The sequence below is a fragment of the Neophocaena asiaeorientalis genome, unplaced genomic scaffold (genome assembly GCF_003031525.2).
Source record: "Neophocaena asiaeorientalis asiaeorientalis breed wild unplaced genomic scaffold, Neophocaena_asiaeorientalis_V1.1 scaffold599, whole genome shotgun sequence".
Taxonomy (NCBI): Eukaryota; Metazoa; Chordata; class Mammalia; order Artiodactyla; family Phocoenidae; genus Neophocaena; species Neophocaena asiaeorientalis.
This window is the reverse complement of record NW_020173499.1, coordinates 320,588-336,394: the sequence shown is the minus strand read 5'-3', so window position 1 is coordinate 336,394 and position 15,807 is coordinate 320,588. Positions and strand designations below refer to the sequence as shown.

Genomic DNA, 15,807 nt, shown 5'->3' with positions numbered 1-15,807 from the left:
TCCAAGGCTTTGCAACCAGTAAATAACCAGCCACTGCTCAAGTGTTCTTCATTACCCTATAATGGACTTACTATGCCTCCTTATTAGGTGCACGATAACAGTCTGTGAAACCCTACAAGACAAACATACCGCCACCCACCACTCACTCCCCTCACGTAAATAGCCGGCCGCAGCTCAAGTGTTCTCCATGACCCTATATTGGACTTACGATGGCCCCTTATTAAGTGCAAGTTAACAGTCTGTGAAACCCTACAAGACAAACATACCGCCACCCACCACTCACTCTCCTCACACACAAAGACACCTACGGGTTACATTCTGCACTGTAAGCTAGAGCGCTACGAGAGGAATGACAGCTCGAGTCAGCAGCCTGGGGTAGAGGCAGACTGCCCGTGCTTTGCTGCCTTCCAGAGCTTGGCTCCTCGGCGTAGAGACCCCACGGGGTGCGAGGCATCAAAACCCGACCCTCCGCGGTTGCTCCTAGAGGCCCTACCCAGCGGACAGGGCTGGGAGCGAGAGCGCATCCTCTGGCACAGTGCCTTTATGTCAAGCAGCCCAGGCCTTGCGGGATGCAGCAGCAACGAAGACCGCAAGGCCTGCCGCGCGCCCCTCCCAGGGTCGGCTGGACCCCCCCAGTCCAGGGCCCACCCGCCTGGCTCCCCAACCGCTTCGCCCGCCCGGCACTGCCCTGCCCTGCCCTGCCCCGCCCCACCCCGGCCTCCCGCCTGCTCTGCGCCTCCATGGTAACGGCCGCGCCACCCGGCCAGGCCGCAGGGATGAGGAGAAACCTCAGCGGCTGAGTGACCCTACTCACCGGCATCGTTGCTTCCTCCCGTGCTCGGCGGACGTCCCCACCCGGGGTGCAGTCCAATGACGCCGGGTTCGCAGGAGAGGCGGGTCAGAGATTATCGAAACACAGCCCGGGTGCTCCCGAGACTGCGGCTCCTCTGGAGAGAGCGCGCTGTGCGCAGGCGCATTCCGAGCTCGCCCCGCCCCATCCCCTTGCCCGAGGCGTCTTCGGTCTCTGGCATTGCGCCTGCGCCGAGACTTTCGTGGTCCGTCTCCTAGGACGCCAGACTGAGGCTGCGCGTGCGCAATGCCGCCATTCCACTGTGTTGGAAATCTGGCCTGATTCTGAGCTGGGAGACCTGCCTACCACCGCGGCGTGGGGAGGAGGAGGCAATCCTAGACGGCAACGCCCATCTTCTAGCACTTGCAATACTCCGAATATTAAAAACAACGATAGCAATTGTACATTGTGTCCCCTTTGAAGAGCCAAAAACTTTACATACATTATTGCGCTTGATTGCCGACTTGTTTATCACCTGTCTCACCATTAGGTGAGGTCTTGAGGGACTTTGTCGGTATTCTCACATTACCTCCAGAGCCTAGAATACGACCTGGCACAGAGTAAGTTTTCAATAAATATTCGTGAAAGAAAGAATGATCTATCCTCTTTCTTGTCCGAACCTGTCTCTGAACACCACTCTGCTTGGATGTGTAATAGACATTGCAAGTTTATCGTGTCCAAAATTGAAACGTTGATTCCCGCTTCCCATCCCCTGGTAGTACCCACATCACCCCTGTCAAACATAAAATAAATAAATAAGTAATTTAAAAGGCTAATCGCAATAAATGTAAGCTGAATTCTGACAATTTATCAGGTCAAAACCACAGTCTTTTTCTCTCACACTCAATACCCAATCTTTCTATAGAACTAGTTGTCTCTATCTTCAGAATAGAACCAGAATCCAACCACTTCTACCACCACCATCTCTCACCTGTGTTACTAAACAGCTCAGAACTGGTTTCCTTGCAGTTCATCCTTGCCATCCTAGTCTACTTTCAACACAGAAGCCAGAGGGCTGGTGTTAAAACATGAATCAGATACTGTCTTTTCTCCATTCAAAACCTGCCAATGATTTCTCATCTCACAGAATAAAAGTCACAGGCCCTCTCCCGGTTTCCTGCAATGTTCTCTCTTACTCATTATTGCAAGTTATCCCCCTTGCACCAGCTCCACCTGGCCTCCTGGATTCATCTGACATTGCACGCATGGTTTCCTGTTAGAATACAAGGGCTTTTATGCTTGCAGTAGGAGCTAATAAAGATACTTAGTGTCAGCACACTGTTTTAAGTGCTTTAATTCCTTTTTAAATTATTAATTCAATTTACATTATAACCTTTTGAAATAGGTACTATTAGTCGTTTTAATAGAAAACAGGAGTAACTATTTCACAGATTTAAAAAACTGAAGCATAGAGCCATTAAGTAACTTGTCCAAGGTCATAGCTACAGGCAATGACAAAGGCCAGATCCAAATCCAGGCCCTGGAAAGCTCCCCCTGTAGCTATCTGCTTGACTCCCTCACCTCCTTCAGAATATCTTTGTTCACACATCACCTTCTCCGTGAACCCTACCAATGATCCTTCTATTTAAAATTCCAACCTTCAGCCCCAGTCTTCTTATCTCCCCTCCCTACTTTATATTTCTTCATAGTACTTATCACTCTCTGATATACTGTAAATATGATATCAGCTTTATTGAGATACAATCACACATCATACAATTCACCAATTTAATACAATTCAATGATTTTTACTATATACAGAGTTGTGCAACCATAACCACAATCAATTTTAAACATTTTCATCCCCCCAAAAAGAAACACTACACTCATAGCCATCATTCCTCCTTCCCCCCCGCCCCCGCCCGCAACATCCCAGCCCTAGGCAACCACCAATCTACTTTCTGTATCTATAGATTTGCCTATTTTGGACATCTCATATAAATGGAATTATATAATATGTGACCTTCTGTGAAATGACGTCTATCACTTAGAATAATGTTTTCAAGATTCATCCCTTTTGTAACACATATCAGTAATCCTTTACGTTTCATGGTTAAATAATGTTCCATTGTATGGATATACCACATTTTTATCTATTTGTCAATTGATGGACATTTGGGTTGTTTCCACTTTCTGGTACTATGGATAATGCTGCTACAAGTTTTTGTGTGAACGTTTCATTTCCCTTGAGTATATACTACAAGTGGAATTGATGGATCATTTGGTAACTCTAAATAACATTCTGAGGAACTGCCAAGTTGTTTTCCACAGTGGCTGTACCACCAGCAATGTATGAGGTTTATAATTTCTCCACATCCTCACCAACACTTGCTTTTGTCTTACCTTTCTTATTACAGCCATCCTACTGGTATAAAATAGCACCTCATTGTGGTTTCTATTTGTACTTCCTTGATGACTAGTGATGTTGGACATCACTTCATGTGCTATTGACCATTTGAATATCTTCTTCAGAGAAATGTCTAGTCAATTCTTTGCCTTTTTCATCTGTCTTTTCATTATTAAGTTGTTAAGAATTCTTTATATATTCTAAATACAAGTCTCTTTTCAGATATATGATATACACATGCTTTCTATTATGTGTATTGTCTTTTTAATTTCTGGATGCTGTTCTGTGTGCTCTTACATTTAGATCTATGATCTATTTTGAGTTATTTTTGCATATGATATGGTATAGAGATCCAGCTTCATTTTTCCACATGTGAATATTCACCTGTCCCATCACCATTTGCTGAAAAGACTGTTTTCCCCCCCACTGAATTATTGCGGCAACCTTGTCAAATATCAATTGGTCATAAATATGAGGGTTGTTTTCCAGACTCTCAATTCAATTCCATTGGTCTATATGTCTATCCAGTACTATACTGTCTTTTTTTTTTTTAGGATTGGGTATTTTATTTTTAATTTTATTTTATCTATTTATTCATTTGGCTGTGCTGGATCTTAGTTGCAGCATGCCAGATCTTTTAGTTGTGGCATGCAAACTCCTAGTTGCAGCATGTGAACTCTTAGTTACGGTATGTGGGATCTAGTTCCCTGACCAGGGATTAAACCCAGGCTCCCTGCATTGGGAGCCCGGAGACTTAGCCACTGGACCACCAGGGAAGTCCCTATACTGTCTTTATTACTATAGGCTTGTAGTAAGTTTTGAAATCAGATACTGTGAAGCCTCCATCTTATTCTGCTTTTTCAAGATAGTTTTGGCCATTTTGAATTCCTTGCATGTTCATAGAAATTTTAGAAACACCTTGCCAATTTCTGCAAAAAAGACAGCTGGAAACTTAACAGGGATTATGTTCAATTTATAGATCAATTCAGGAAGTATTGCCATTTTAACAATTTAAATCTTCCAATTCATAAACATGGAATGTCTCCCCATATATTATATTTAGGTCTTCTTTAATTTCTTTCCGTGATGTCTGTAGTTTTCAACATAGAAGTATGCCCCCAAGGGTAACCACTACCTTGACTCTAACATTATAGTTCCCTTCCTTATAGTTTGTATAAATGGAATCATACAGTATGAATTCTTTCTATCTGTCTCCCTACACTCAATATTGTTTGTGAGATTCTTCCTTATCGGGTATAGCAGTTCATTCTTTTTCAGTGTGGTGTAGTATCCCATTGTGTGAATATACCACAATTTGTTTATCCGTGTTTAGCCCATTCAACTGTTGATGGACATTTGGGTTGTATCCAGTTTGGGGCTATTACAAATAGTGTTGCTGTGAACATCATGTAGGTGTCTTCTGGTGCACACACATGCATTTCTGTTGGACATTTACTAAGGAGTGGATTTGCTGGGATTTCCATATATTCTACTCGTGTTTACTGTCTCTTTCCTGACTAGAATATAAGTTCCACGTCTAGTTCTAACCACTGTTATGTCCCAGCGCCTAACGCATTGCAGGGCTTCAATAAATTACCTTCTCCAGGGTGGCGTGGTCACCAGCTGCTTCATCCCCGGCTAGGGACTCCGCTCCGGACTCTGCGCCTGTGGCGCGGGCTTTGGGTGGGGAAAGAGGCGCTCAGTGGAGGGACGTGGGGGTGGAGTAAGAGCCCGCCCCGCCCCGCCCGGTCCCGTGGCAGCCCCAGCTGCAAGTCCCGGGCGCTGGGTTAGAAAAAGCCGGGCTAAGCCGGGACCCAGACCCGGGATCTGGCGCTGCCATGGCTTCCGGCGGGCGGCCCGCGCCGGAGACGTCCGCCTCGGAGATAAGATCCGTCCGGCGTCCAGGTGAGAGTCCGGACGAAAGTCTGGGCGAAACAGTCCTTCGCTGTCTTCTCCCGCCGCCTCCGTGGAACGTCTCTCTCCCCGCGGCGATCCGGAGAAGTTTCCCGGAGGCTTGCCTGCGCGGAGCGGTCAGTCTCCCGGAGCCGTCGTGGACCAGACCCACGCGGGGGGCAATGCAGCCTCGGTCAGCTGCGCGCCCTGCCCCCGGCGCCGCTCTGGGGCCACCGCTCCCGCCGCCCCCGGTTCCCAGCCGGCCAGGGCTGGTGCCGAGCGACTGGGGAGGCGTCCTGGACGAGCGCCAGCTGGATGCCCACCTGACCCAGGCCCAGGGCCGCGAGGCGCGCCTGTGGCTGGGGGGCCGAGTCCAGGTACCGGTTCCCGCGGGGGCCCCTCCCGAGAGCACGTTCATCCTCCTCACGCGCGCACGGGACGCGGCCGGGTTCCACCTGCACCCGCGATCAGGTGAGCCGCACCCTGGAGCACGCACCTTCCCCAGGTGCATCCCCCGCACGAGGCAAGAGTCGAGATTCGCCAGCTTGTCACTGAGACGGTGCTTCTCTAGTAGGTGTTTTGGAGGAGGGCTTGTTTGAGTTGGGGAACCCTGCTGAAGACCAAAAAACGGGCACAGACAGGAGAGGGTCTGAATGGGGGAGGCGCTGGGTAAGAGAGGCCCTTTATCCGACAGCGATGTAAGGTGAAGAGGCTTCTTACAGCCCCTCTGGTCACCGTAAGCAGACCGTCCAGCCACTGATGGACCGAGACTGGCCACCAGCGACCTTCCCTCCTCTGCCCCACCTCCTCCTTCCAGCAGGTGGAGATTTGCGAAGCTTTCCAGGAAGTCGTGTTGGGGCTCCTGCGAGTTGAGAACATCTTTGACTTCTCCCAGACCACTTTTAACCTGGCTCTCACTATCTTCAGCCGCCTCATAGTTTCAGTAAAGGTAGGGAAGTCTATGAGGGATGGTGACAGATGTTGGGGGCGCAAACTGACCTCTATTTCCCATTGCTGCCTAAGAGGTGAGCCATCCCAGGTGCTCAGACTGAGCCTCATCAATTCAGTAAATGGCTCCAAGTGGTAGAACTGGAATTGGAACATCCTACCATCTGCCTGTCTGACTCTGTGTTGTGTGGCCGTCAGGGGTCGGTCGACTTGGGGAGCATGAGAGGACCTAGCTGGGAAAGGACTCCCTTTGTGATGAGGTGGGGTGTGCTTGGCTGGACCAGTACAATGCAGCCCGAGGTCAGGATGGGACCGTGTGTTCCCTGTGATGGTGCCATATTTCCCACCTCCAGTCAGTCCTCTAACAAAGGACTATTGACTAGTCATCTGTGGTTCTGAAACCAGGAGGTTTTTACGGGTCACATCTAAAAATGGGGGTAACTTCCTTGTGGATAAACACAATCAGTCTTTTAAAAAAAGTTAAAAAGGCAAAACTTAATTTCTTAAAAAAAAACCCACAGACGCTTTACAGTTAGTTTCTGGCATTCATATTCTGCTCATATGTGTTTCTTCCATACTGCAGATAAAAAAGTGTTTACTCCATTGTGTTACAATTACTTCCTTGAGACTTGCTGCAAAAGTTAATGAAGAAGAGGAGGTATGCATCCCTGGAAGCTCATTCAGGGCTGCTTTTGAGGTATAGGGGTGTGTAACACTGGAAACACTCAAGTTTCCTGAAAGGTCTGTGGCCTTGGGAATGGGCATTTTGGAAAAGTCATACCTTCCAGGATTTCTGCTGTCCCTTCCTTAGGCTTGTCAGACTTTGGGACCCCACAAATGGGTAATTAGAACAGCAGAATTGTCCTGGCCCAGCAAACCCAGAGGTCTGACTTCCTAGCAGATACAACCTTGCCTCACTGGTTGATGACACATGTCACCTCCCATTAAGCAGAAGAAAAAGGCCTCCCAAACCATATGGCCTAATGACCACCCCCAGAAACTACATCTAAGAAAGCTGCTTGAGACTTAAGGACTTGGCTGTGTCAAAGAAACTGGTGTTCAGGGACTCTGGGACCCTTCTCCAAGAGGGGCAGGAGGGCCTTGTGCAGTGGGTGGAAGAGAAGCCCCCATAAGTGCTTCAGCCTTGCTTGAACTTCTCAGTTTCACTGTGGCTTCTGTTCAGAAGATCCTCTCCCAATATCCTTCCCAGACCTCCCTTCCTTCCTCCCTCCCCCCAACCTCTCCCCCTTTGGGGGATAGTGGAACCACTGCCATTTCTACAAGGTCTCCCTTGGCTGATCTCAGGGTCCATGGGGGCAGAAAAAGTCACTTGTGTGTCCAGTTCCAAACCTTCAATAAAATTTATTTTAACTCTGTTTATGATTATATAATTCATGCCCCCAAAGATGCTTTTGTCCAACTAAGAAACAAGTAAATAACCCTTAAAAGAAATATTTCTAGAGGTTATAGTAGTAATACTACTATACAGTTATATAGTTATATAGTAATACTTTTTTACTATAGTATATAGTAATACTTTGTTTAACTAAAAAAGTAGGACCAAGTCTTCAGTGCACTTGGTACTTGCATGTTTACTCATAGACAAGCCTTATTAGTTTCTCTGGGGAAAAGTCATAGTTTTTCCAGAACTGAACTGCCTTCAATAAGGGTGGAAAGGAATGTGTTTGCAGCTATGGTGCTGTCAAAACCATGGGAGGTTTTATCAATGAGTCTGTCTGACGCAGACCAGGAAGCTCAAAGGCATACTCCTCTCTATGACAAGGAATCATGGTAGGGATTGGGAACAGGGAATGGGTAGAGCCCACAGCTGGAAAGCTTTGAGTGCGTTGTTACAGCTGAATGGGGGGGGAGACGGCACAGCCCCAGCCTCCAAAGCACCTTCAGGTATGAGCTGGAGTGCAGTTGGGGATCAAGACCTGTTGGCAGCAGGTGACCATGTGACATTCACTACATATTGTCACAATACCTGGGGACTTGACAGATAGCCAAGATCTGGTTTGGTTTTTCTTTCAGAAGCATTTTCTGTGGTGGGTCAGTGGAAGACAACTCTACTAGGGTCATGGATGCCCAGTCCCCAGGGATAAGAAAACAAAAGCTACCATGACATGGTGTAGGGCTTTGGCCTCTTTATTTTCTTTTTACAGTTAATTCCACGCATAAAAGACTTCATAAAGCACTATGGCTCTGGCTATTCCCCGAATGAGCTGCTGAGGATGGAGCTGGCTATTTTGGACAAACTTCACTGGGATCTCTACAGTGGGACACCGCTGGACTTCTTGACCATAGTAAGTACGAGTCTACCCTGGACTCACTGTGCCTTTAGAACAGCTGTTCACAACATAGGATGGCAAAGCACACGTCCTTGCATATGCAGCACAGTGAGGTGACCCACAAGGCTCACAACATACGGAAGAGTGAAATGTTGTCTTAAATCCAACACAGTTCCACCAGACTCCCACTTCTAAAGGACATTAAATTAACTTTACAAAGATATTTAGATGGCACTATTGTGGTGAGTTTCTCTTTTAAATACACACTGCAAAAATATTTAACTTTCCGTTCTATGAATACTGTACATAAAAATCTGTCTGCTTTTGCTACACTTTACACACATTCACTTAGCTGTCTTTATTCACCTACACACAGTCCTTATTGAGGCTTTAGACCATATTGATCTGGCACTTAAAAATGTCGTATTCGTTTGTATTTGTTTTAGTTAGAGAATGATGGTCACCCTTTAGAATATGATTCTGTTAGTAAGGCAAAATTATGCAATGTGGAAATGTCATGGGGTTTTGGTCTGTTATGAAGCATGAAGATTAAATCACTAAGGGCTATATCAGTATGAAAACTGGCCACTGTTGCCAAGCTGCAGAGTTTCCTCTCATGTCAAGCAGATACAAGTAACTTTTCTGCTACCTTAATCTTGAATCGTATGCTTCTATTTTTCAGAATTGAAACACTGTCATCTGGGTACTTTAGGCTCTTAATGAGCATGTCACAAAGCAGACTGTCTTTTTCTCTCCAGAGTTGAAGCTGAGCTTGGCCACAGAGGGGGTATTAAGCCCCAAGCCCGTTGGGGGGCCATGAATGGGAATGAAAAGGGTTGGGCAACATTTGATATTCCCTGATGAAAATTTAAATTGTTTGCACTTTTGGTCATTGATATATGAAAAGTATGGGGTTTTCTGTTCTAACATTAAAAACCACGGTCTCCAGTTCCACGCCCTGGTGGTCCTGGGCTGGCCCCACGTGAAGGAGCTGCTGCCTCAGAGGAATCCTTCCCTCCACGTCGCATCCCTGACCAGGCAGCTGCAGCATTGTATGGCGGGCCACCAGCTGCTGCAGTTCAAGGGCTCCACACTGGCCTTGGTCATCATCACCTTAGAGTTGGAGAGGCTCATGCCCGACTGCTGTACTCCTATATCTGATCTGCTAAAGAAAGCACAGGTAGACATCAACTTTGCCCCAGACCAGGCTCTCAGTTTTGCCCCTTCAGCTGATGCACTCTGCCCCCAAAAGGGTACCTGTGGCCCTTCTTGGCCCTTGTGGGCTCCAGAAGATGCTCTGGCCATGATGACTCTGAAGAGTCTTCCTAAGGGCTAGGCTTTCCACACGTGGCGTATCCTCTGGACTTGAGTATTAGATACACATTCCCTTCACCAGAGTGGGTTTCTCTGACAGTGAGTGAAGCTTTATCTCAGTAGCAGCCCTTGTAGTCAAGAGGATGCGGGGACATGTCTAGCTCAGGAGGAAGCAAACCTGAGCTTAGTATTGAGGAGTGTAAATTTCTGACCCCTCACCCTCTGTATGGTACCAGGCACCAGGATACCCTGAGTAGGCACTGGGAGGTCAGAATCACTCAGGATGGACAGGGTAAGATGGAATGCAGTTAGAATAATGACCGTTTTTGCTGAGGTTGAAGATGGGTGTTCCTGAGATGGTGGGGTTAATGTTCTTCAGTTGGGTGGTTGGACCTTCCTGAAATTGCTCCATGCTAATATTTCAGCACTGAATTGCTCATTCTTTAGAATGTAAAATGATTCTGCCTCAAGGATGACCACTCTGTTTTAATTACAGGTCGGTATTAGGCAGTGGAACCACTGCAAAGAACTTGTAAAGCAACAGCTGACAAGTTTTTAGTCATCCTCCCGCACAGACAACTTTCTGGTTCACCTGCCAGCCTCTGTGCCCCTACCCCGGTGCCCTTTAGAGCATAATGGCAATCCCGCCTTGCTTGGACTCCTCTATATTGTAGGCTTTATGGATCCTATAACAAGAAAGGAAGAAGGCCCTGAAAGAGCAACTGAGAAAACATTCCTGTCTTCAGAAAAAATTAAGGGGGCAAAAAAGACAGGTCAGGGTCCCTAAAGGGGGAAGGGTAATCTGACAAACTGAACCCCTGCCTCCCTCTGAACCCTGGGCCCGAGACCAGGGAGAAGGAGTAAACGCTCATACTGCAGCTTGCTTTTTCTTCCTTCTCCAGCAAGGGCTGTATCAGCCCCTAAGACAGCTGGACTATGAGGCCAGAGGTAGGCCTTGCTCAGGGCCGAAGGGCTGGGCTGGTGCTGACAGACAAGTTCTTGCTGCTCCACCTGCCAGAGCTGGCCAGGTTCTTCCAGCTTCCCAGGCTTGTACCAAGAACATGTGCAGGTTTCAAGTCCCAAGTACTCTGCCCACCCCTGCAGAAATGGGATAGTCTCTCCAGGTAGATTTACCTTGACTTGGCCAGGATTTAAGTCTTTTCTTCATAAGGACTCGATTTATAAAGTATGCTTTATTTAACGGACAGCATCTTGATCAAGCTTTAGGCAAATTTCTCCCTTGTTACTCTTAAGCAAAGTAGTTTATTAGCTTAACTAGAGGGATTCTTGTTTTAAAGCAGAACACTTCAAGGTGACCCTTGTGATGGGGAGAGACAGCTCCCAGAGCTTTTGGTTGAGGTGAGCAGGTGCTGAGGCTGAGGCTGCCTCCACCACTGCCAGGAGGAGGGAGAGATCACTAGCGTGGCTGAGGGAGGTGACGCTATAGAGCCATTCTCTAGGCAGTGGAGTCCAGCTGGCAGCGATGCCCACTGGGGCTGTGTAAGTAATGTTGGGGATATGAATGACTGAACCACACATTCAGAGGTAATTTGTGAAGTCCTTCCACTGTGAACAGTTTTTTGTAAACGTGCTAAGCCACGCGGAGTGATTTCTGCTACCAGCTGCGAAATAGCCGAGGACTAGATATAGTATAATAGTGTCTGTACTGTAGTCAGCACAAATCTCTACCTTTTGTTGAAACAGATTTGCTTGTTGGAACTTTTGTTAAAATACACCTTAATTCCTTTCAACCCTGTCTGAGTCTTATTTTATATGTATCAGATACCTTGCATTTAGAGTTGATAGAGTCAAATACACTTGAAATACATCTCTCGAGCCCTGTCAGTAACTGTACTCTAGTCCAGCACAGAGGGACATGCTGAGGGGCAGCCTGCTGCTCATGGCCACAGCTCCCTCTGCCTCCTTCCTTCCATTGGGAGTGGGCACTGTCGCTGGTGGGGCAGGGCCTCATCCTGAAAGCCCACACCAGCTCACGCTGTCTCTGACTTCAGGAAACTGCTGAGAGGTATCTGGACCCCCTTAACCAAGTAAGCTGCATCCCCAGAGCTAAACCAACTCTCAGTCTCTTGGAAAAAGGAGAAGGTAGACCTGTGAGCCACAGTATGGAGGTAAGGGACAGCCTTGCTGCTTCATCTTTCTGTAAATAATATTCCCCTTCTTTGGGGAAGCAAACTTCTGTATTGCCAAAATACCACTTGTGAGATTTTTTGTTTTAAAAGTTTTATGCTGTTCAAGCTTGTCTTGGAATCCTAGGTCCCATCCTACTCTCCTTTAACATTTTTTTCCTGCAGTTAGGAACTCATATCCCACCTCAGATTAGAGATTGGGGATCACTGTGGTGGGAGAAATAAAGACACATTCATCTTCCATTTGTCCCCATCTGCAGAGGGCAGGGATTGGTAAAGGACTGTGGCTGCAGAAAACAGAGATGGGAGAGAGCTCAGAGGCAGATGGGCTAAGAGAGGAGCACATGGATGAGCATCACAGACCTGTCCTAAATTTGTCCAAATATTACCTCCCCCAATTGGGTGAGCCAAGGTCCTTCCATCAGTGTGGCCCTATTCCCCCTGGCTTCCTAGAGAGTCTCTGTCCTTCAAAGCTTGATGAAGACTTTGCCTCCCTGCTACCTGCCTCCCTGTGGGGAGAGTAGTGCTATACCTTCACTAGGGATGCCTGCATGCCAGTCTCCCTGCTGGGCTGTCAGCTTCCCCACCTTAGTCCCCCATCTCCTCATTTTGGTCTTCCCAGAGATTAACCTAGTGTCCAACAGAGAAAGCACGTCAACAATGGGCCCAGGAGATTGCCATCACTTCCTTCAACCACCAGTCTGCCCTTCCTCAACCAAATATTTGCCTACTTACCAGGGCATCCCATCTCTGCAAAACCATCTCAGGTCCACCAACCTACACTGTCAAGCTGCACAGGAATTAAGGGTCCAGGATACCAATATTGAAACCTCAATTCCTCCAGTTACGAGCTGTGTGACCTCGGGTAATTACTTAACCTCTCTGTGCCTTGCCTATAAAATGGGCAAAATGGTACCTAACCATAGGATTATTGTGAAGATTAGAGGAATTAATACATGTAATGCACTTTAGACGAATGACTAGCACACAATAAGAACTCAAATGTTAGTCGTCGTATGTCAAGCCTCCTCAACAAGGAGGTAAACTTTTCAAGCGCAGGGTCTTCCTTCTCTCATGTCCTGCTGGATAAAGTCACCTGATAAAGATTCATTAACCACAGGCTGCGTCTTCTCTTTCCTATCTTTCCTCCATCCCACACCTATTCAAGAGCCTTTCACAGATGCCCATGGCAGGATTCACTATTAAAACACTACTCCTATAGAAGCTGATCAACCCCACAAAGTTCATGGAAAAGACAGGCTGTATTTTACCACAGGTGTAGCAGATTAATAGGCTAGGAAACATTAAATCAGAAAAGCCACTGCCCAAAGAAGACACCACAGAAACTCAAAATAAATGCAAAATTTAATGGAAAAAAATGAGTACAAAGTGAATGGAAAGGAACAAAAACTGTCAATGAATGAAGGAGTAAATGAATTAACAAATGAAGCAGTTTTAGAAAAGCATGTTAACGTAAGAGACTAGCAAGCCACACTTCCCTTGGGCCTCTTATCCAGTAATATGAGCCCCACTTAACAGGGAACCCACACAAAGACATACACACAAACATACATGGAGTTAGTCTGCACAAGTGCAGACCACCTAGACTCAGGTTACCCATAACTTGGGTGACCATACATCCCAGTTTGCCTGAGACAGTCATGGCTTATGCCTGTTGACTTGGCATAATTATTAATAGCATTTCCTTTCACTCTCAAAAGTCTCAGTTTGGGCAATAAATTATACGGTGATTCTACCCAAAACCAACTTGGTTCATGAAAGACATGATAGTAAATGCCAGCGTGATCCCACTGACTGTCCTAAATGCCAACAGATGATACTGAGACAGAAAAGGAGGGGTAATCACATCCTGCAGACAGGGGGCACATTCCGTGATGGGGAGCTTGTTAAATAATGGCAAGTTCTCAGCCCACCTTGGGCACCAAGAATTAATTTGGTCTCAGCTAAAAATGACAAAATTCCAAACATAAACAGCATGGGAGAAAAGTGCAGTAAGGCTCGCTGAAGTCAATGGGTCCTGTGGAGGCAGCTCAGACCCCAGAAAATGTAACAATGACAGGTCTCCCCGAGATTCTGGGAAGGCTTGGGCCCGCAGGCAGATAACCAGCCATAATTCTGGCCTCCCAAGTATGCCCTGGGTGCAGCCCACAGGCGGCAGTGGATGGGTGGCAGAATCTGCCCACTCCAAGAGTCCCCAGATTAGCCCATGAATCAGGAGTCCTTATTTCTTATATAACCAGTGAACCTGCTGGGTCACTGAGCCTCGTCTTCAGAAATACATTAGCTATACATTAGCTGACAGAGGCTACCTTAAAGGTCATACTTCCACCCAACTAAATACACTTTCAGACATATAATTACCCTAAAGTTAAGCCACTCGCAGTCCACATCTGCCTTAGATATGCTGATTTACCTTTTTGGATACCCACACTGAAGCATCAGTTATAGCCAGAGGTGGATTTACTCTGAAGCTAATGAAGCTTAATTCTCAGTGCCCTTTCCAAGGCCCTGTACCTAATTTTATACTCATATCCTTTTTTTTTGTTTGTTTTTTAAAAAAAAAAAAGGTTTCTCAAGTAGTTCAAGCTTCGAGCCCCTCAAAAACCTGTATCCACCCCTGGTCATGGCATAACTTTGGAGAATCTTCACTTTGAGCATCAATAAAACCTGCTCTGCTCCTGGCGAGGAGAAAAAGACCACCTTTTCCTGGTCACGCCTCAGTGGATACACACAGATCACCCTCCACCCCTCTCTGAATGTAACATGGTCTCAGAAGGGCAGGAAGGAGCCAGGATCTTGTCCTGGAAATCAGTAAAGCAGGCCAAGGCAGAAAGAGGGAAACAATGATGGGAGAGAAGATGAAGGACGTAAAAAACAAAATGCCAATCCAACAATATATTAGCGCAGCTTCCTAAGTCTTCCAACTAGGGAGTGCACTAGACTGTAAGCTCCTTGAGGACAGAGCTGTGCTTTACTCTGGGTAGCCAGTGCCCAGCACAGTGCTTCATCAACATTAAATGAAATCCTTCCTCTCATCTATTCATTTCTTGTGTACCATATTACCAGCCTATATTTTCAACCCTGATATTCTCAATGGCTTGCAAATCAACAGGAACATAGAAGAATGCTTGTACTTTCTTAGAATGTTCTCTTTAAGAATGCCGGTGAAGGGGAAAAGCTCCTCTGCTGGTATTTTTTTCTTAAATTGTTCACATACATCAGACACTTTCACCTCTTTCCCTGTGACTCAGCCAAGAAAAAGGAAACAATGATCTGGAGAAAACCTGTTCCCGCTGAACACTCTTGCATTTGGAATATGCAGAATTCGTTTGGGGGTCTTAGTTAAACAGAGTCAAACACTTAACACGCACACATGGGGTTGGTCCCTGTTTACAGGTAGCACCTCTGGGTCACAGAGACAATGGCTTTGGGCTGCTGTTCCATTTACATTCACAATAAGAACACTGGATGTGGTCTTGTTCATGATCCACTTTCATCCATAAAGAAATTCCAAACACTGTCATTACAGGATGTTTATTACCCACCTCTCCCTATATTTTATAGGGATACTTTATACATAAGAAAGGTTTAGAGATATTTTTAGTTTTTAAAAATCAGGGAATCTGTTACTTATGAAAATAATGGGAGAGGGTATTATTTGTCTTTATGCTCGTGCCAAAATAAAAATTTAGAAGTGCTTTAAAAGTTATTATTGAAATTAAGCTCTAGGTTAGAAAAATTAAAATGGAGGGGAACCAGGCGAATTTGCAGCATGTATACCACACCACGTGGCCACACCTAGGGCACTGCATGAGTTGCCATCTTGACGCTGAACAATTAGGCCGAGCATCGCCGGCTGGGGCCTTCGCTAGAGTGGCACAAAACTGCTCCGTCAAGGAATAGTGACACTGTAAATGGAAGACCAGCCACTGGCTCTGAAAAAAATAAACCTCATCAGTTTTGGATTCCAGCATTCATGGCTTTAACGAGTTTGCA

The 15,807-nt window shown here is 46.4% G+C and overlaps 3 protein-coding genes across 6 annotated transcripts in view; 1 reads left to right on the top strand and 2 right to left on the bottom strand.

The window, feature by feature from the left end:
- The window catches only part of KIF3A (kinesin family member 3A), a 66,035-nt gene extending 65,059 nt beyond the window's left edge, over positions 1 to 976 (bottom strand). For both annotated transcript variants that reach the window (XM_024747614.1, XM_024747615.1), the window contains exon 1: positions 815 to 976. In XM_024747614.1, coding sequence (XP_024603382.1) covers positions 815 to 820 — 6 coding nt within the window. In that variant the 5' untranslated portion in view covers positions 821 to 976. The remainder of the gene's footprint in view (positions 1 to 814) is intronic.
- Positions 977 to 5,035: 4,059 nt separating this feature from the next.
- CCNI2 (cyclin I family member 2) lies at positions 5,036 to 8,480 on the top strand. The gene is made up of 4 exons (XM_024747610.1): positions 5,036 to 5,467; positions 5,908 to 6,039; positions 6,622 to 6,696; positions 8,204 to 8,480. Exons 1-4 carry the CDS (start codon positions 5,036 to 5,038, stop codon positions 8,444 to 8,446), a joined length of 882 nt encoding a protein of 293 aa, XP_024603378.1. The 3' UTR covers positions 8,447 to 8,480.
- A 36-nt stretch (positions 8,481 to 8,516) lies between these two features.
- SEPTIN8 (septin 8) overlaps positions 8,517 to 15,807 on the bottom strand; it is a 25,359-nt gene continuing 18,068 nt past the window's right edge. Inside the window, exon 10 of one of the 3 annotated variants that reach the window (XM_024747609.1) lies at positions 8,517 to 9,494. In XM_024747609.1, coding sequence (XP_024603377.1) covers positions 9,329 to 9,494 — 166 coding nt within the window. In that variant the 3' untranslated portion in view covers positions 8,517 to 9,328. The remainder of the gene's footprint in view (positions 9,495 to 15,807) is intronic. The other 2 variants (XM_024747606.1, XM_024747608.1) reach the window with 2 other exon arrangements.